General features: G+C 39.2%; 2 protein-coding genes across 2 annotated transcripts; both read right to left on the reverse strand.

Annotated features, from left to right (window-relative positions):
• Positions 1–6,419: 6,419 nt before the first annotated feature.
• Positions 6,420–7,376, reverse strand: LOC131486588 (olfactory receptor 52A5-like). Its single transcript, XM_058686495.1, has one exon. It carries the CDS (start codon positions 7,374–7,376, stop codon positions 6,420–6,422), a length of 957 nt encoding a protein of 318 aa, XP_058542478.1.
• Positions 7,377–18,400: 11,024 nt separating this feature from the next.
• Positions 18,401–19,339, reverse strand: LOC131488637 (olfactory receptor 52A1-like). Its single transcript, XM_058690498.1, has one exon. The coding sequence runs from the start codon at positions 19,337–19,339 to the stop codon at positions 18,401–18,403; it is 939 nt and encodes a 312-aa protein (XP_058546481.1).
• Between the last annotated feature and the right edge of the window lie 271 nt (positions 19,340–19,610).

Raw genomic sequence — 19,610 nt, forward strand, 5'->3', positions numbered from 1 at the left:
GGTTATTCAGAGGTCTCCTTAGCAAAGGGGGAAAGTTTGCCAAACTATGATGCTGTGTTCTCTGATATGTCTTATTCTCATCCAGTCACAGAATTACTGAATGACAAAAATAGGAGAAACAACTACATCAGCTTATTTATCATTTTTAAATGAATGAGAAAATTTCGAAGGAAAGGTTCACTCAGCAACATCATCCACCCATGCGCAGTGATGTCCACAATGTGAAAACTGAGTATTTGCACACCATGCCTATGATGGGGTCAACGTGATCAGGCTGCTTAGTGGTGTTCTCCTTCCTCCCCCACTCCATCTTCGATTCCTTCTAACCTTGTCACGGAAATTAGAAAAAAAAAATTGAAACGGTAACTTGAGACAGAGAAACATCAAAATCCGTGTGCCTTGAGCCTGACTTTTCTCTTGTTTTCTCTCTCCTCTCATTCCTCCATTCAGTTTAGACTAGCAAAGCTGGGTATTTCTGCAGAACATACCAGCACTTCTTTGATTGCAGGTCCCTTTCTAAGGTTGTGACTCCGTTAATAAAATGACCTCTCCTCACCTTAAGCTTCCTTCTCACTGAAGAATTTGTCAATATGACATTGCTGTGGAACTCAGGCTCCATCCAGACAGACATTGGCAGCTGCATAACTTTCAGTGGCAATTCTGATTCAGGACACAAGTGTTAAATATGAACCCTGTAGTTAGATAAGCACCCACAGCTCTTCACACTCTTTCTTCCACATATTAGAGAGGAAGGACAGTTTCACTATATAAATAAAATTAAAAGGGTTAACGATTACCTGCTGTAAAAGAGAAACCTTGGCTGTCTCACCATGAGAGCAATGTGCAAGATGCTGAGGTGATGTGAGGTAAGGTTGAGCAAACAAGTTTGGGAGCCCAGGTGTCTGTATGGAGGCAATGTTGGCGGACACAATCCTTGTATATAAATTGGGGCTACTTACCATTGAAGGGAAGAGAAAGTTCTAATATTTTACCTTCCACAGAAGCTGACACAAGACAAATATGAGGGAGTGGGGCTCTTTGAGAATTATCCCAGAGATTCCAAGGGAAATGATTGACAAACTCATAGGTACATTCAGATGGCAGTGCCTTGAGAGGCAGCAGAGACAGAAAGAGAAGCCTCCAAAACAGAATTCTCATTGCTGTAGAAAGACTGTTGCTGGGAACACTTCACACTTCCCAGTGACTGTATACCAACAACGACCCATAGTTCAGTTGAGGGGCTGACAGGATTATGCATGGATGAATTTTATTGTTTTAAAGTGTGAGCAGAAAGGTGGCTTCAGCGATTAGTTTCCTCAATCTAAATCAGGCAACTAATTGCCTGACTTAGACAGTGACTTGCACGAGTTGTCGCCTCCACACATAATCTGAGTTCTTCCCTGGTCCCCAACAACCCTAATTTCTCCTCAGAAATTTTAAATTTGGAATGATTTAGAGATTATTCTACCACATCACCCCCCCAAAACCAGGGGGTTCCTGGCAGCTGACGATATGTGTGCTGAGGCCTTTTCATGCCCGTCTATCTACTGTGCAACGCTCACTTTCAGAAAGACCTCCTCATATGGGAGAAACTCATTCCCTATGACCACTGTCCCCCTATTATATCTTCAGATGTAACAGCACAACATTCAAGTAACTCATGACCCGCTCTCCTTCTAGTAAAACATCTGTTGGTTTAGCCATCTTGTCTGGTAGCATGCTGCTAACTTCCTCCACCTCCCAATCTCTTCGAGCAGATTCTCATTTTTATCATGACTGTTCTTGTTCTTGTATTGTGGTTCCTAAAACTTCAAAGTCATTCTCTATCAAAAACATATTTGCACTCTCTACTTTCATGGTTTGTAGTGTTGCAAGTGGAGTCTAGATTCATTGACTGTACTTGTACTCATACTTCAAGACGTGTAATTTCCTCCCCAGTTAAGCTCGTACTCATTCCTAACTACCCACTTACTTAGTATCCAGAAGCAGCAGTGGGAAGTGACTGGAGCAAGAGAAGTTGCTCTTTGCTGGTCCCAGCCGTGGAATATTTCTGTTTTCTACCATAATTTTCCCTGATGACCAAACTTCATAAGCTTCTTGCAAATACTAAGATATTTTTTACTCCCTATGGTAAAGGAGGAGGAGAACAGCTGCCATTTCTCAAGACTAACTTCTTAGTCAAGTCCCAGGAGACAGATCTATTTAGTGCAGCCAGGAGAGGGCAATGTTGAAGTATCTTCTTTTGGTCAAACAAACAGTGCACTTGTGTTTCAAACTACCAGAGATTGGGATTCCTTGTGCTCACCTGGATGGCAGAGAAATGGAACACAAAATGGGGACTGCTTAGCAAAGGACTCCACTTCTTGCCTGAGCGGAGTGGCCAGCTTTACCCATGGTTTTTGAGGAAAGGAAATTGGAAACAAAAGAAAGCATAGCCTCCTCTTATTTATTTCACTTATTTACTCTTGGCCATCCCATGGAGACTCAAAGGATTTCCAGACTCAGTTCAGTGATCCCAGGGAGGATAGTGTTTGGAATTTGTAGGGAGGAAGTTTGGAAGCTGTAAGGAGCTTATTGTATAGTAAACTCTCTTGTTCATCTGTCTGATTCCTGGGCTGTGCCATTTTTGTGTTCATCTCTAACTGAAAGCAATCCCTTCTTGCTCTCATTTCAAGCCTTTTGGAGTAAGTCCCTCATTCCTTGCATCATAGATCAGGCATATGTCAGTGTGACATATATCTCAACCCATGCGCAGGCACATGTGGTCGCCTGTTACCCTGGCATCTGCATCTAATTATCTGGAACCCTCAGTTAAAGGGAATCTCAAACTTTGGAGTGAAGCAGCTCCTCAGTGACTGCATGCAGCACCACTTTGGGGTCACATCTTCTTTATACTAACTTTAGAAGGTGATATATTCCCAAACGTGCAGCATGGGACAAGTGTGGTCTGGGAACAGGACTAAAAGGCATCCAAAATACCAAACAGATCCATGTGAGGACTGGGAGCATACCTGAAATCAGTTGGACCAGGCTATCGTGCTTCACATGGAAGTTCTCTCAATAAATGGACTGGGGTTTGTTCAACAAAGAGGACAGGAGGGATGGCATCGTGCTCTGAAAAACCATCTCTAGGGATAGCAAAAGGAGATTTAGATACCACTAAAATATAGGGCTCTCATGTCCTGAGAGGATCAAATACCTGTCGTTATTACCTTTGCTTGCAGTCTGAACCATGTGCTAACTGGTGCAGCCATTCCTTCTGCCACCTGAGAGAAATGAAATGCCAGAGACAAAATGTACATGACATAATCCTGGCAGGTCATTTGAGCAGCATGTGGTGAGAAAGAGCCAACTTTGGGAAGGAAACAGCTTTGCCCCTTCTTAGCCAGGACCCAAATTCGGCCTATTTGTGCTTCTGGGCACTTATTTTAACTCTTCTGAGCCTCATTTCGATCATCCACAAAATAAGAAAAAAATCCACAGCTCTTAAGTGACTTCGGGTGTGAACTATGGAACTTGGCACCACCCTTGCCCTGCCAGGCACACACCACCTGATGCTCCAAGGAGCTGAGCTGGTCTCCCCTCAGCCTTTCTCTCCTTCCCTCCCCAGCTGAATTTTGAGCTGGTCGGCAGTCAGCTGTTTTCCTCTAAATCAAAATATGCACATGTTATGTTTGTTGTTATAATGATATGTGTCAATTAAATATTAGATAAATGACAAAAAGGAAAATCAGTCAATATAACTCCCCATGTAAACAAAATAAAGAAGTCATGATATAATTTCAATAGCTGCAGAGAAAGCACATTAAAATAGTGAATATGCATGCAAAATAAAACCCTCCTCAAAATAGGAATAATAGAGAACTCATTAAACTAATTAAATGTATCCATGAAATACCTATAGTTCATACTGTATTGAAGACTGTTAAACTAAAATTTCTCCATTAGATTGAGACACATGCCAGGGTGCCCACTGTCAATAGCTTTATTCAGCATTGTACACAAAGTCCTAATCATAAGGATATTATCATCGTATTCTATTAGTTTTTATTTCTTTTTCAGAAATATCACATAGTTATCCTCATCCTTTATCCTTTTTGTATATAATCTCTCAAAAATTCATATATTTGTCATTTTATCCTCTTTGAGGGATAACGTCCTCATCAATTATTCCACAATAATTCCACAATAATGCCATAATAGGATGCAATTTCTTGAAATACCTAATGCTCTAATACAGAATTAAAATGAGTTACTTAAGTGTTTATTATGGCATTAAGCATCTCTTTTTGCATGTCTGATGTGAACAAGTGTGTTTTTTTCCTTCTGTCATGGTATTTGCCATTTCTTGTTTTATATATTTCATGTTTACATAAATTTTATTAAACATTAAGAATATTATGACACACTTATTTGATTCAACATGAATTTCCAAGAATATCCTCTACCTTTGCCTGTTGAACGCTAATGTCCCATCCAGTTTTTGTAATTGTATGTTTTTTGAGTTATTTCTTCATTTGACTTTGTATAAGTCTGTAATTGGAGATTGAGAAGTTCTCTCTGTCTACTCTTTTCTTTTGTTTTCTTTTCTTTTCTTGTCTGTTTTTTTGTTTTGTTTTGTTTTGTTTTGTTTTGTTTTGTTTTGTTTTGAGAGAGAGAGAGAGAGCGTACAAGCAGGGGGAAGCACAGAGGGAGAGGGAGAGATGGAATCTTAAGCAGGCTCCATGCTGGCATGGAGTCTGACGTGGGCTCAATCTCATGATCCTAAGATCATGACCTCAGCTGAAATTGAGAGTTGAATGCTTAACCAACGGAGTCACCTAAGCACCCCCCCCCAACTCATTTCTTTTTAATAATCATCTTACTGTTTCTGTCTTGAAGGTGGAATGAAGAAAATTAAACCAGATACGTGTTGACAAAGCATCCTGAAAGAGGTTGAAAGTGTGTAGACACAGGAGCACCAAAGGGTAAAGATATGAAGTCACTGTTTTGGGAGTCAGTTTCTCATATGCCAGTTTTGTGTTTGGCTCATACTTTATTTCAGCATTACATAATGATCCATTCAAGTTTATCTTATTAGTTTATCTTATTAATATCAGAATAAACTCACTTCCGTGCAGATATTCTGTACAATGATTTTGCATATTACATTAAGCCTCTAGATTGGGTCCTTTTGAACCATTGATCCACATACGGAAAATGTTTAAATTGTTCATTATTCAATCTACCAAGGTTCTAAGAAGTCTCAGGCATTGATTGCCCTATGTATTGTTGATACAGGAATAAAGAAGATACAGGTCTTCTACTCAAGATACTTGCAGTAGGCAATTACTACATGCAGTCGTTGAATAATTTTTCAATTTGGGTGAAACTTTAATTGGGTAAAATTGTTAAGATGTGTGCCTCTAGAAGAATTGATTCTATGTAGGTATTGATCACAGTTTCATTTCTGAAAATAGGGTACTAGTGAGTTAAAGAAGACAGACCAAAAAGGGTTATGCACTGTATGAGTCAACTTTTTAAACTTCTTGGGAATACAAACTACTCCATAGTGACAAAAAATACAGCAGTAGTTCCTAGGGGTCTGTCAGGGGTGTGAGGAGCGTCAGGAGGGATTGGTCACAGGGGAGCATAAGGAAACTTTTGGAAATGATGGTTAAGTTCATTTTCTTAATTGTAGTGATGGATTCATACATGTGTATATGCCAAAATTTACCAAGTTTTAAACTTTATGTATGTGAAAGTTTATTGTATGTGGATTACACTTCAATAGACTGTTTTTAAAAACAAACAAAAACACAGTAGTGAATGTGCTTAACTTTTCTATAAATCTTTTTAGTGTATTTTTTTCCTATACAAATTCATCACTGTTTGTATTCTATGTCCATATGGTTTTGGAGTTGCTCATATTATTATCACTCTTTTACAGTATTTCTTTATTTACCAGTATTGCAGAGAGTGTAGACAAACATAGGGGGTGATTCCAAATTTGTCAAGATATGGATGCAAAAAAAATATTACAAAATGATATATATCTAGAACTATAGTTATGGGTTGGGTTACCAGTTTTAGAATACTGATATGAGACACGGTCTTGGAAGTTACCTGGAATTGTGCTATTTTCTGAAATTTTGTTTTTATGTAGGTCTAAGTGTTGCCAGAAGGGAAGCTCTAGGAGTAAACAATAGGAAAAAAAACCCCACAGGAATAAGAGAAAAAATTTGAAATCTCATCATAAGATAAGTTGGTTCTAACATGAATTGCAAATCATTTTTATTAAGTATAATATGGTTGCCGAACACCTCATATTTTGGAGCATTTAAATACTTTTTGAACATAGATATTTCTAGAAGATATAAATGTTTACTATACTGATGTTGCTACTTTGAATCAAACTAAAATATCTGTAGAAAGAGCAACTAATGATCCAGATGTTTTTTGGAGAAAAACATTTTCAGGACATGGTCACGAATTTGTTTGGTTTTCACACCATAGACAATGGGGTTGAGAAAAGGTGGGACTAACAGGTAAAGGTTTGATAGGAGGATATGAACATATGGTGGTATGTGAGAACCAAACCGATGTGTGAAGAAAGAGAAGAAAGCAAGGAGGTAGAACTGGAGGAAGACACAGATGTGGGCAATGCACGTATTAAAGGCCTTGAATCGTGCCTCCTTCTGGGGCAATTGAAACACAGTGAGAAAGATTTGAACGTAAGACAAGGTGATGAAGATTATGTCAAAACCTAAGATACTGAAGGCAACAAATAGACCATATATCTTGTTGATCCGGACGTCTTCAATAGCTAGCTTCACAATGGCCATGTGCTCACAGTAAGAGTGAGAGATGACCGTAGTTCGGTAGAGTTTCAGACGACATTTGATGAGCATAATGGATGGTCCTATAAGAATGGCAGCCCGGAGTGTCACCCCAACTCCAATGTGAGTCAAGAGTTGCTGGGAGAAGATGGTGGTGTGTCTCAAGGGGTCACAGATGGCCACATAGCGATCTAGGGCCATTGCCAGTAGGATGCCTGATTCGATTGCCTGGAACGAATGGATAAGCCACATTTGTAGCAGGCAGGCTGCAAAGGAAATCTCTGGCAAATGAAACCAGAAGACGCCTAACATTTTGGGAAGAATACAGGTGCTAAGTGCAATGTCTGTGGCCCCCAGCATGGCCAAAAATATGTACATGGGCTTATGGAGGCTGCGTTCATATCTGATGATACCCAAGATTAGGGAATTCCCGATCACAGCGATGACATACATGACACAGAATGGAATCCCAATCCAACACTGCACTGGCTGTAGTCCAGGAATCCCAATGAGTGTTAGTACAGAGGGCATAAAGACTGAGCCATTGAGGAGGAGCATGATGATTTGGTCAGCAGAATCAAGTAGTGGCTTTGCTGTTTCATCTTCTATCCCCAGTCAAGATGACATGAATTAAAAATGAGAAGAAATTACGTTTTTTTTTAGCAAAGTATATTTAGTTAGATAAAGTTAATACCAGAGTATCCATTCTCCTTCACTATTCAAATATAGTTGATATTTAATATTTTCTAAGCTTAAGGTACACAACATGTTGACTTCATACACTCACATATTGTAATATCATTGTAGTGGTAGCTAATGCTCTCTTATGTCACATGATTATATTTTCTTTTTGGGAATATTAAGGACCAATCTCTTAACAAGTTTGATGTTTTGAATACAATATTTTTGTTTATGATCACTACCTTGTGCATGAGATCTTCAGAAGGTATTTACTTACTAAGAAATATCTCCTCCATTTTGCTAATTTGCAGCCCCTTGTACTCACAATTGTATCCATTTTTATGAGTTGAGGTTTTTCAAGATTCCACTTATAAGTGATATACAGTATGGGTCTCTCTCTAGAAGATCTCACATGGCATAATGTACTCAAAGTCCATCACTCTTGTCACAAATGGCAAGATTTGCTTCTCTCATTGTTAAGTAAACTAATCATTAGAGAAACGCAACTAGAAACCACTGAGATATCACCTCACTCCTGTTAGAATGGCTGTCATGAATAAGACAGGAGGTAACAAATGTTGCAGGTGGATGTGGAGAAAAGGGAGACATTGTAAATAGTTGGTAGGAATGTAAATTTGTCAGCCACTATGGAAAGCGATATGGAAGTACATCAAAAATTTTAAAAAGGTCTACATATAATCCAGCAATTCCACCTGTGGATATATATTCAAAGGAGAGGAAAACAAAATATCAAAGAGAAATAACTGATCCCATGTTTATTGCAGCATTATTCACAATAGCCAATATATGGAAACAACTTTAGTCCCCATCAACCTATGAATGGATACCGAAGATGTGGCATAGATGTGCAATAACATTTTATCCATCTTTTTGTTTCACTTTAACTACTCCTTTCAAATTTTCTCTTTTCACAAAACTAGATACCTGGGCAATTCTCTATATTGCAGGATGCTTAGCAGCAACTGCGACCCCAACCCAGTAGGTGCCAGTTGTTCTCTCTTATAATGAAAATCAACACTGTCCTCTGCATTGCCAAATAACCTGCATGTGGGAAGATGGACACATCACATGTGGTTGCTAGCCACTGTTCTAGAGTTTTACTTTGGAGAAAAATAGTCTTTAATTAAATAACCATGTTTTGTAGGCTTAATCAAAATGGGCAGAATAAATCTGAATATCAAGAAGAATTATTCCTCCACTAGTATTAGCCAAATAAAAGAGATGGAAAGGCATTCGGGGCCCCTGGGTGGCTCTGTCGGTTAAGCATCCGACTTCCACTCAGGTCATGATCTCACAGTTTGTGAGTTTGAGCCTGGTGTTTGGCTCTGTGCTGACAGCTCAGAGCCTGGTGCCTGCTTCGAATTTGTGACTCTCTATCTCTCTCTCTGTTCCTCCCCTGCTCATGCACTCTCTCTGTCTCTCAAAAATAAATAAACATTGGGGCGCCTGGGTGGTGCAGTCGGTTAAGTGTCCGACTTCAGCCAGGTCACGATCTCGCGGTCCGTGAGTTCGAGCCCCGCGTCAGGCTCTGGGCTGATGGCTCAGAGCCTGGAGCCTGTTTCCGATTCTGTGTCTCCCTCTCTCTCTGCCCCTCCCCCGTTCATGCTCTGTCTCTCTCTGTCCCAAAAATAAATAAAAAACGTTGAAAAAAATTAAAAAAAAAAAAATAAATAAATAAACATTAAAAAAATAATTTTTAAAAGAGATGGAAGGGCATTTCAAGAGGAAATACTTTGGACAAAATGAAAGTAGCATGAAACATACAGTGGGATTGCAATTCAGTAAGTGATTTTCACATATGAATTTTTTAATAAGCAGAGATGATGGTTGTTAAGGCTAAGGAAAGGGGAAGAATAACCAATGTAAAGTTACAGGTTTAAACGAAATAACTTAAGCCTTAGGTAGAATAACTGGTCTTTTGCCTTTAAAACTCTGCTCTGCCGGCAGATGGATGAATGTCTTAAAAGGATGAGAGCTGGCATAGGGAGACGAAGTTAGAAGGACACGTGTGATAGTCCGGATGGGACATGATGAAGTGGCCTGGCCACATCGGAGGAGTCACAAGGGAACAATATCTGTGCTGCTCGCTGACTTGATGGAGGCGAATGGTGGGAGGACAGGCTAAGATGTTCTTGGGTTGAGAGTAACAGCACAGGGTGACAAGGACAAGCTGGAAACAGCTGTGTGTGCACACATATGTGCAAGTTTAGAAGATGGAGGAGACATATCATAAGCCCTTGAGATTCAGGGGCCAGGAAAACAATCACGGGTCTCATTTACAGCATGAATCGTCAGCCATTAATGTTACTGACAACTCCAATTCTGACTCGGGCTGACTCGCGGAACCTAAAAGAATCAAAGGATTTAGGTCTAAACCACACACCCTACAGTCTCAGGAAAGCTTTCCCCCTGCAAAGTCACTGACATCCACCCTTTGTTCTCTGCCTCAAGCCCCCAGGGATGGACTCTCTTTGTTTCGGAGATAGCTTGTCCATCGCAAGACAGCTGCAAATGTCAGATTTGGCTTCTTTCTACTGATTCCCAGACTGCTTCCCTCTTCATTTCTCATAAAAGTCCTCAACCCACCTTCTAAAGATACACATCAGCCGTGGAACACGGTGGTTATGGCATGGATCTAAAGTCAGTCAGACAGTTTAAATCCTTAGGACACTCTTTAGCTTTGCATGTTCTTCAGGCAGTTGTAAAACTTATAATTGTCTCAATTCTTTCTTGCTGAGAGAAAATGAATGGATGAAACACTCTGCAGAGTGACTGTGAGGATTAAGTGATGTGATTCATTTAAAATTTTCAGGAAGAAACATACAATATATTATTCTGTCTAAATGCAGTGATTTCTTTCATATAAGTGACTCTCTTTCCCATGAATAACTTCAGATGTTTGATGAACATTTAACCAGATGAGGTTTACCCTGAATTCCTTAAGGGCATAATTTCTACTGAATCTTTTCCAGACCAAATATGTATAATTTTCTTACCTTTTAACCAATTAGATTTTTATATAGATCCTTCTCTACTGTCCTCCTATCTGTCAGGCTCACTTTAAAATTTGTCATCCACTGTGTGATAATATAACTGACACAAAAATATTCTAAATAGAAGCATGAGACAAAATCTTCTTCATGTTTAAACAGTCAAATACTGTAAGGGTCTATTGTTTTTTAATTACCGTAACATCTTATTGGATCATAGCATTACGTGTTCTCTTTGAAACCAATGCTCCATTTTCCCACACTTAAACCCACACATAAGCCCCAAGACTTACCAGGAATCATTTGTGATAATATACGTAGAAGCCACAGAGTGAAAATCTTTTGGTGTTTCAGATCATGATGATGGCTCTTTTGTACTATAAGAGCCACCTGGGGGATTCTCTTTCACCAATGGCTGGTGAGCTTTAAATTAACCTGGGACAAACGTGAAAAGGAGGGGCAATATGGTTCAAAACCTGGAAGAACTTGTCTAAAAGCAGATCTGCATCTAATAAAAACTCACAAATTGTGGTGTCCTTGGGGACTGGGAACCAAAATGACTTCCTTTTAAAACTTATAACAGAAAACAGTGCCCCAAGACAACACAAACAATCAATGACACTTATTTACCAAATAGTGAGCCAGTGAAGGGGAATAAAAACATCTGAAGGTATTCAGGCTGATCAGTAAAGACATACTGACAGGGGAAGAAATGGAATATATCTATGTAATATAGAAATTGCCCCAGTCATGTTCATATGTCCCAGTCATATGATACATGTGCATTTTTACATGATAACGTGCATTTTCAAAAATTTTAGTGCCAGTCACAATATCTGGATCAGCTTCCCAGCTGTGAACGATCATTCATGCCTGATATTTACTTAGCTGAAAAAAGGGTTTGAAACTCAAAAGAGATTTTAATCTTTGGTATCATGAAGAAGAAAGGAAAAGACTCCCGTTCTTTGTGTGATACAAGAAAAAGTCTAACAAGACTGCATTACACGCATCTGCCTGAGAGACCTGATGGCCTTACTTGAAGTCACACTGTGTTGGTCCTGTGATATTGGGTCTGGGCCTATTCAATAGAACGGTTCTTGTTGCATTGGAAAGACTCTGACTCCCCTCTTGTCATTAAACTGCCATAAAATTACATTCATCGTAGAAAAAAAATCAGTGGTGTAGGATTGGCTGTGTTGTGTGCCGAGTGAGCTCACGGTGGCTTAGGAGAGCATGTAGTGTTCGTCTCTTCCAGTTCTGCCCCCAGTGATATCACGTTGCCCAATTGTAATCAGCCATCCCCAGAACAGTCACACCAGAAAAAAAAGGAGCAAAGTGCATCAGAGAATCAATCACCCAGCAGGATAACAACACATGAGCTCAATTAAAATAAAATACTTTTGGAGAGAATATGAAACAGGCTGAGGTGAGATCGGTAGGTTCTGAAATTTGTACACTACTCTTTGTATAGAGAATAATATTATGAACATATGGAATAACTCACAAGATACTTTTGGGAAATGCAAAATATATTTGAACTTCATAGAACCGTAATGCTATTGAATGATAGAGACAAAATTACTTTTGGATACCGTTTAATTAAAACCCTTTAGAGCTAAAGGGTGACAAGATGTTTGAGAAACCATGTGGCTCCTTATTTGGTGACAGATGTAATCCCTTAGAATCCCTAAGAATTTTATTTAACAGAGAAAATTACCTCTGAGAAATATAATAGGGAATATAGAATGCAAGTTTTGAGAAATGGCTCTTTATTCTGCAAGTGTTCTAGAGAAACCCAGAAACAAAAGTGTAATTTTTAAGTACAACAGTGTTACAAATGGAGTTGAATACCATTCACTGCAATGCGTGATAAAAGTCATCAGTTGTGAAAGTATAAGTTTAAATGAATTATGAGAAATACAAAACAGAAGGGCCTGGCCATGCCTGTACTATTTGTGAAACTGTCTGAATTAAAATGGGGATGCTTACGACACAGAGAGGAGAAGGTTCATGGAAAAGTTTATGTGGCCAGAGTATTGACTGCCAGTTTCAAAAGTAGACTTCAGTATATCCACACAGTGACATTTCATTCAGACATAAAAAGAAATGAAATTCTAGGTAATTATATTGTAATAGTGGTATATGGAACAGATGGTTTTTACATTTGTGATGAACATAGCATGTTGTCAAATCACTATGCTGTACACCTGAAACTGTGATATTGTGTCAACAATAAAATAAAATAAAATAAAATAAAATAAAATAAAATAAAATCATAAATAAAATAAAACTTCTGTTCATGTTCTGACATAGATGAAATAGTAAAATAAAAGTTCTGTTCATGTTATGACATAGCTGAAATAGTAAAATAAAATAAAAATTCTGTTCATGTTATGCCATAGATGAACCTCAAAAAACTTTATGCTAGGTGTGCCTTTGTGGCTTAGTTGGTTAAGTGTCCAACTCCTGATTCACTCAGGTCATGATCTCACAGTTCATGAGTTTGAGCCCTACATCAGGCTCCACTCTAACATTGAGAGCCTGCTTGGGATTCTCTGTCTTCCTCTCTCTCTGCCCCTCCCCTGCTCATGCTTTCTCTCTCTCTCTCTCTCTCTCTCTCTCTCTCTCTCTCTCTCTGTCTCAAAAACAAATAATTAAAATTAAAAAAAAAAAAAAACTCATGCTAAGTGCAAACAGCCAGACATAAAAAGCCATGGATTGTATGATCTACTTCCTTGAAATGTCCAGACTAGTCAAATTCATAGAGAAAGAAAGTAGATGTATGGTTTCCATAAACCAGGGAAAAGATGAGTGGCAAATGCCTGTTAATAGAATGTGGTAACCTTATTGGGGTTATGAAAATGTTCTGGAATTAGAGAGTAGAGACAGTCTCACAACTTTTTAAATATACTAAAAAAACAGTGCCTTGTACACTTTATAAAAGGGTGAATTTCATGGCAACCCATGGGCACTTTTATACTAAGAAGAGGAAGGGGGGAAAGGAGCCAAATGTTGCAAGTTATTCTTTCCAAGTTGGACATTTAGATAAGGACGTGCAAAAACCCAGAAGGTGAAGCCATCTCAGCCCCTCTGTCAAGTCTAGTAGTCTTTAAACATTAGCAAATGCTCTTAGCCTGTGTAATTGATTAATCTTTCTTTGTACTTGTATATATCATGCATTCTTCCTTGAAAGAACAGCGAACTCTTGCATGTCACAAAGCAGAGACCAGACCCCCCTGCACAACCTCCAGGCACTGAGGAACCAGATCCCCCTTGCACAACCTCTGAGCACTGAGATAACTTCTGTAGCTGGCACCATCAAGTCTGCACATAATCAAGAAACGTTACAGACCATGGCACTCCCTTTATTGATTCAGTGCCCTAAACCCCCCCTAAAAGTGTCTGGGTCAGGCAGAAACCTTGTATTTGGCTTTTCGACAAGAGTCTACCTTCTCCCCAGGGATCCAGCTTCCTGAATAAAGCTCATAAACCTTTCCAATCAATACTCCTCTCTTGAGTATTGGCTTTTCCAGACAGGTAGCCAAACTTGGGTTTTTGCCACAAAGGTCAATGCATTATTGCTCCCTCACCTGAAAGCCAACATCAAGAGTGAGGAAAGTCAACTCCTGCACCCCATGAGTCGAAATTCACCATCATTAAGACCTCTTTCTTTATCTGCAATCACTCCTCCTAGGAAAAATCCATGGCCTTTTGGAAGCTCTGTCATGAAGTCTTGAGGAATACAACCCTTGAAAATATTCATTCAATATTTATTTATCATATTTTAATCACACAAAGAAAATACTGGACCCAAATCAGAAAATGATTAAAGGAAACAAGTACTTCAAAGTAAGGATATACAAGTGGAAAAAAGAAGCAGGGGACTGATGCAGTCTTATAAATGTTAATTATGAAGACAAGCATCTTCCATCAATCAGCCTGTCAAAGCTGAAAAATCTCAGTCATAACCAGTGTTTTCGAAAATTCAGACATGAAAGTGCTATTAGTCGTTGTAAATGATGCAATCTCTTTGTAGTATCATTTTGAAGTTTCTAGAAATCATTAAAATTACTCTTTAAAAAGTATATATATTTTTCTTTTTCAGTCAGCTTTATGTGCAGGAATGTATTCTGGGGCACCTGCGTGGCTCAGTTGGTTAAGCATCCGATTCTTGATTTTGGCTCAGATCACAATCTCACATTTCGTGAGACTGAGCCCCATGTTGAGCTCTGATCTGTCCACATGGAGCCTGCTTGGGATTCTCTCTCTCTCACTTTCTCTTGGCCCCTCCCCTGATCGCTCTCTTTCACTCTCTTTCTCAAAAATAAATACATATTTAAACAACGAATGTATCCTATAATTGTCCTGGCCAAGTGTGTGGGAGGATAGAGAGTCCTGGTTACCTTATGTCCTTGCAATAACCCATTTGTTTTTTCTTCCATTTTTAGGTGTCGGGTTGGAGCTGGTCTTGAAAATTTGGAGGCCATAATAATGGCTAATCTGGACTCTAGGCCTGATTTTGTATTGAATACTGACACTTGAGGATGGTGCAACTAGGTTCCAGTTTCACATTCTATCTTCCTGTCGTTTTCATATTCCCGTATTTTTAGGATAACTGTCAGGACGAGTCATTGTTAGATATATTTCGAACTTCTCCAGATAAGCTTGGAATTCTAGTGGACCACCACAAGCTGCCTGCTGCCTGTTTTTGTATAGTCCAGTAGCTAAGAACAGTTTTTACAGAATTCTTTCAGTCAGTGTGGTGATAGGGAAATGTAAGTTTCAGCAGAATATTATCCCCCAGAAAAAATGAATTCCACTCTTCTACTTAGTAGAACTTAGCAAAAGAAAAACTATATAACTATGACTATTGCTAATATTAGATTTTGAATGTCATCAAAATTTTTGTCGAAATATATTTTCTATCTTGCTACCTAAATACCTACTTAATAATCTTCAACTGTCTCTTTGTCCACAAAGCCTGAGTTATGTATTTGTCCCTTTCCATAAAGGTTGTTGAACCCTGGCTAAAGCACGAGGAAACTACTTCTGATGTTATTTCAGCTGTGTTCCTAAATAAATTATGTTACCTAAGAACAACAATTCCTACTGGCAACCTGTTCTAATCATAGGCAATAGATATTGATATTGAAAATATTTTCAAAACATTCCCCAAGATGGCCTTTAGATTTATAAGTAACCATCCTCAGCAGTCATTGATATGTGATGAGGCTGATTCTATGAAACAAGTCAGAGTTTTCCTCATTTATGTGACATGCAATCTAGTATATTTTATAGATGCATTGATTTTAATGTCATAAATCAAATTATGGGCATTTGCACACATGTGCATGTTTTCCGTGACCATTCATTAAATGATCTATGAGCTGAAATTTTCAGGAATAGTCTGCTATCCTTAAGTGCTCAAGTCTTTAATCTTAGATAAAAACTCCATCTCATTACTAATTTAGTGGCCTTTACTGATTAAAAAGTGTGTTGTCTTTTTTTTTTAATTTTTTTTAACGTTTTATTTATTTTTGAGACAGAGAGAGAGACAGAGCATGAACGGGGGAGGAGCAGAGAGAGAGGCAGACACAGAATCGGAAGCAGGCTCCAGGCTCTGAGCCATCAGCCCAGAGCCTGACATGGGGCTGGAACTCACGGACCACGAGATCGCGAGATCGCAAGATCGTGACCTGAGCTGAAGTTGGATGCTCAACCGACTGAGCCACCCAGGCGCCCCAAAAGTGTGTTGTCTTATATTCACTGAGAAGTATGCTGTCACAAGCATACAAAAAACACGTGCCCTTTTTACAGAGAAAAAATTATAATAACACATAGCTTTCATAATGAAGTTCAACATCTTTGCAGAGTGTCTATGGCTATTCCTTTTTTGTGCTTTTCAAGTATAACTGACACAAAATGTGACATTAGTTACGGGTGTACAACATGGTGATTTAGCACGTCTATACCTAATGCTATGCTCACAAGTGTATCTACCATCTGTCACCATACGAGCCTATTACTGTACCCCCGACTATACTCCCGATGCTGGACCTTTTATCTGCATAACTTGTTCTTTCCATAACTGGAAGCTGTATCTCCTGCTCACCTTTCACCTATTTTGCCCTGTGGGGCCATTCTTGATATTCACATTACCTTTGTCTCTGCAAATTGTATCTTACATTAAAACAAACAAACAAACCTTGTGCATTTACATGCCCATCGTTTGTACTATAAGTCTCATTTTCATCTACCTGACGTGGTGTGTCCCTACTTGGTCAATCATTCATGATTCCTTAAGAATCAGATTTCCTAATTAAACCCCGAGAAGCACAATTTTCACTCTCCTGCTTACTACTTTCTGTTGGACTTCGGTATTTCATTCTCTCTAATGGACAGTGTCCCTGAAAACCACCACAACTTCTCTCTCACTTGCCCTTCTCTTTCTTTCTCTCTGTTTCTCTTCCAGAAATATAAGGATATGTTAAGCAATGTGTCAAATTCCCAGTCTGTCAATATTGTCTAGTGTAATAATTACAATTTTGTGATTTTATTTTACTCTAAGATTTGTTTTTTAGTTGTCTATGTATTTATTTTGAGAGTGAGAGAAAGGGAGAGAGAATCCAAGCAGGCTCTGCATTGTCAGCACAGAACCTGATGCAGGGCTCAAAGTCATGAACTGTGAGATCATGACCTGAGCTGAAATGAAGGGTCAGAAGATTAACCGATTGAGCCACAAAAGAGCCCCTGTAGTTTGATTTTAAATTGCTGAATCAATAAATAAGTAACAGAGCTGTACTGATGTGGGGGTTCCTCAGTGGCTCAGTTGGTTGAGTCTGACCCTTGTCAGCTCAGGTTGCAATCTCATGGGTTCTTGGAATCGAACCCTACTTCAGTACCGTCAGTGTGGCACCAACTTAAGATACTCTCTCTCCCTCTCTCTCCACCTCGCTTTCTCTCTCTAAAAATAAATAAATAACATTTAATTAAATAAGAAAAAAAGAAATGTCTTGATGTGTAAAATGGAACACCTCACTTCTCATGATTTTTTTACCTGTAAATTCCTGAATGACTCTGGAGATGTACTGAAATTTTTGTATTATTATCTCATTGCATCCATAAGTGTTTGGTTTTTATTATTTATATGTTTGTTTGTTTGTTTTGACACATCATGGTTTCAACAGTTTCTCAAAAAACATTTTTTAGTTGACTAAGAAGTTTCAAGACAGGTCAACAACTTGTTTTCATTGAGTACCTGGACACTATAGAAAAATGGTTTTGGATGCATTTAAATTCAGTGATTGATGCATATATGTGAATCTCTGGAAAATAATTCTTAGAGGAGGACGCTCAACCACGGAATAAAAAATAAAACAGAAGGGTGCCTGAGGGGCTCAGTCAATTGAGCGCCCTACTCTTGGTTTCTGCTCAGGTAACAATGCAATGGTTTGTGAGTTTGAGCCCCACATTGGGCTCTTCACTGACAGCAAAGAGCCTACTTGGGACTCTCTCTCTCCCTCTGTCTCTGTGACCGTCTTCCACTCTCTCTCTCTCTCTCTTTCTGTCTCTCAAAGGAATAAGTAAGCTTTATGAATGAATGAATGAATGAATGAATAAATAAATAAATAAATAATGGAAACAATGTATGTTCACTAATTTGTTCTTATGTTCCTTGTTCTCATTACCCAGTAGCATCCAAAAGCACACTGACTGATATTTGTCATGGGGTATGATGAGGTGAAAACCATAAAATGCCAACAAATTTAACAAAACAAATATGTAAAACTGAAGCATTGCAGATAATGTGGCCTTTTAACTATATTTAATTTTGAGAGATTGTTACTATTGCATAATGGGGAAGGCTGAAGATGTTAATCACAGTGCATTTTATGAATACAACATCTTTACCACATGAATGCGGATCTGCTTGGTCTTGGCACCATAGACAAGTGGATTGAGAAACGGGGGAACCAGCAAGTAGAGGCTAGAAAAGAGGATGTGGATATAAGGGGGAACATGAGCACCAAACCTATGTGTGAAGAAGGAGAAGAAGGCAAGGAGGTAGAACTGCAGAAAGACACAGATGTGAGCGATGCATGTATTGAATGCTTTCAACCGAGCCTCCTTCTGGGGCAAACGAAAAACTGTGAAAAAGATCTGTGCATAAGACAAAGTGATGAATGTGAGGTCGAACCCTGCAACTATAAATGCCACAAACAAACCATAGATTTTGTTGGCCCGCACATTTGATGCAGCCAGTTTCACAATGGCCATATGTTCACAGTAGCAGTGGGAGATGATGGTTGTATGGTAAAACTGAAACCGGCATTTTATCAGTACTAAAGATGGGGCTACGAGAAGGGCAGCCCTGAGTGTTACCACTGCCCCTATCTGGGTGATTAGGCGGTGCGTGACGATGGCAGCATGTCTTAGTGGATAACAGATGGCCACATAACGGTCCAGAGCCATGGCCAGGAGGATGCCTGACTCTATGCACTGAAATGTGTGGATGAGCCCCATTTGAAGCAAGCAAGAATCAAAATAAATCTGTGGCACATGAAACCAGAAAATTCCAAGCATCTTGGGCACAATGCTCGTGCCAAGTACAATATCTGTGACTCCCAGCATGCCTACGAAAATGTACATGGGCTCATGGAGGCTGCGCTCTGACCTGATGATGATCAGAAGCAAGGAGTTTCCAATCATACCAATGAGATACATGACACAGAATGGAATCCCAATCCAGCACTGCACAGTCTCTAGGCCTGGGATCCCTATCAGCGTCAACACAGAAGGCCTGAAGACGGTGATGTTGGAAGCGGACATAATGTCCTCCGGCCTCCAGATGAAAATGAAAGAAGGTTCTCAGTCAGTGGCACTCTTCTCTTCTCCTCCTGTTTTTATCCTGTCATCATAGCAAGTATCTCTGATTTTGGCAGAACCTTAAGATCATATCATCCATCACATTTACATTATTGAAGGGGAAAGATAGATCCATAGATACACATTACTGCGTTCAGGAAGGACATCCACAAGTAGTGTAGCACAATAAGAAGTTATGTAGAAGGCAAGCCAACTGCATTAGATCCCTCAGATC

The sequence above is a fragment of the Neofelis nebulosa genome, chromosome 10 (genome assembly GCF_028018385.1).
Source record: "Neofelis nebulosa isolate mNeoNeb1 chromosome 10, mNeoNeb1.pri, whole genome shotgun sequence".
NCBI lineage: Eukaryota > Metazoa > Chordata > Mammalia > Carnivora > Felidae > Neofelis > Neofelis nebulosa.

Coding starts and splice junctions, on each gene's coding strand:
- LOC131488637 (XM_058690498.1), bottom strand. CDS start 19,339: ATGTCCGCTTCCAACATCACCGTCTTCAGGCCTTCTGTGTTGACGCTG.
- LOC131486588 (XM_058686495.1), bottom strand. CDS start 7,376: ATGCTCCTCCTCAATGGCTCAGTCTTTATGCCCTCTGTACTAACACTC.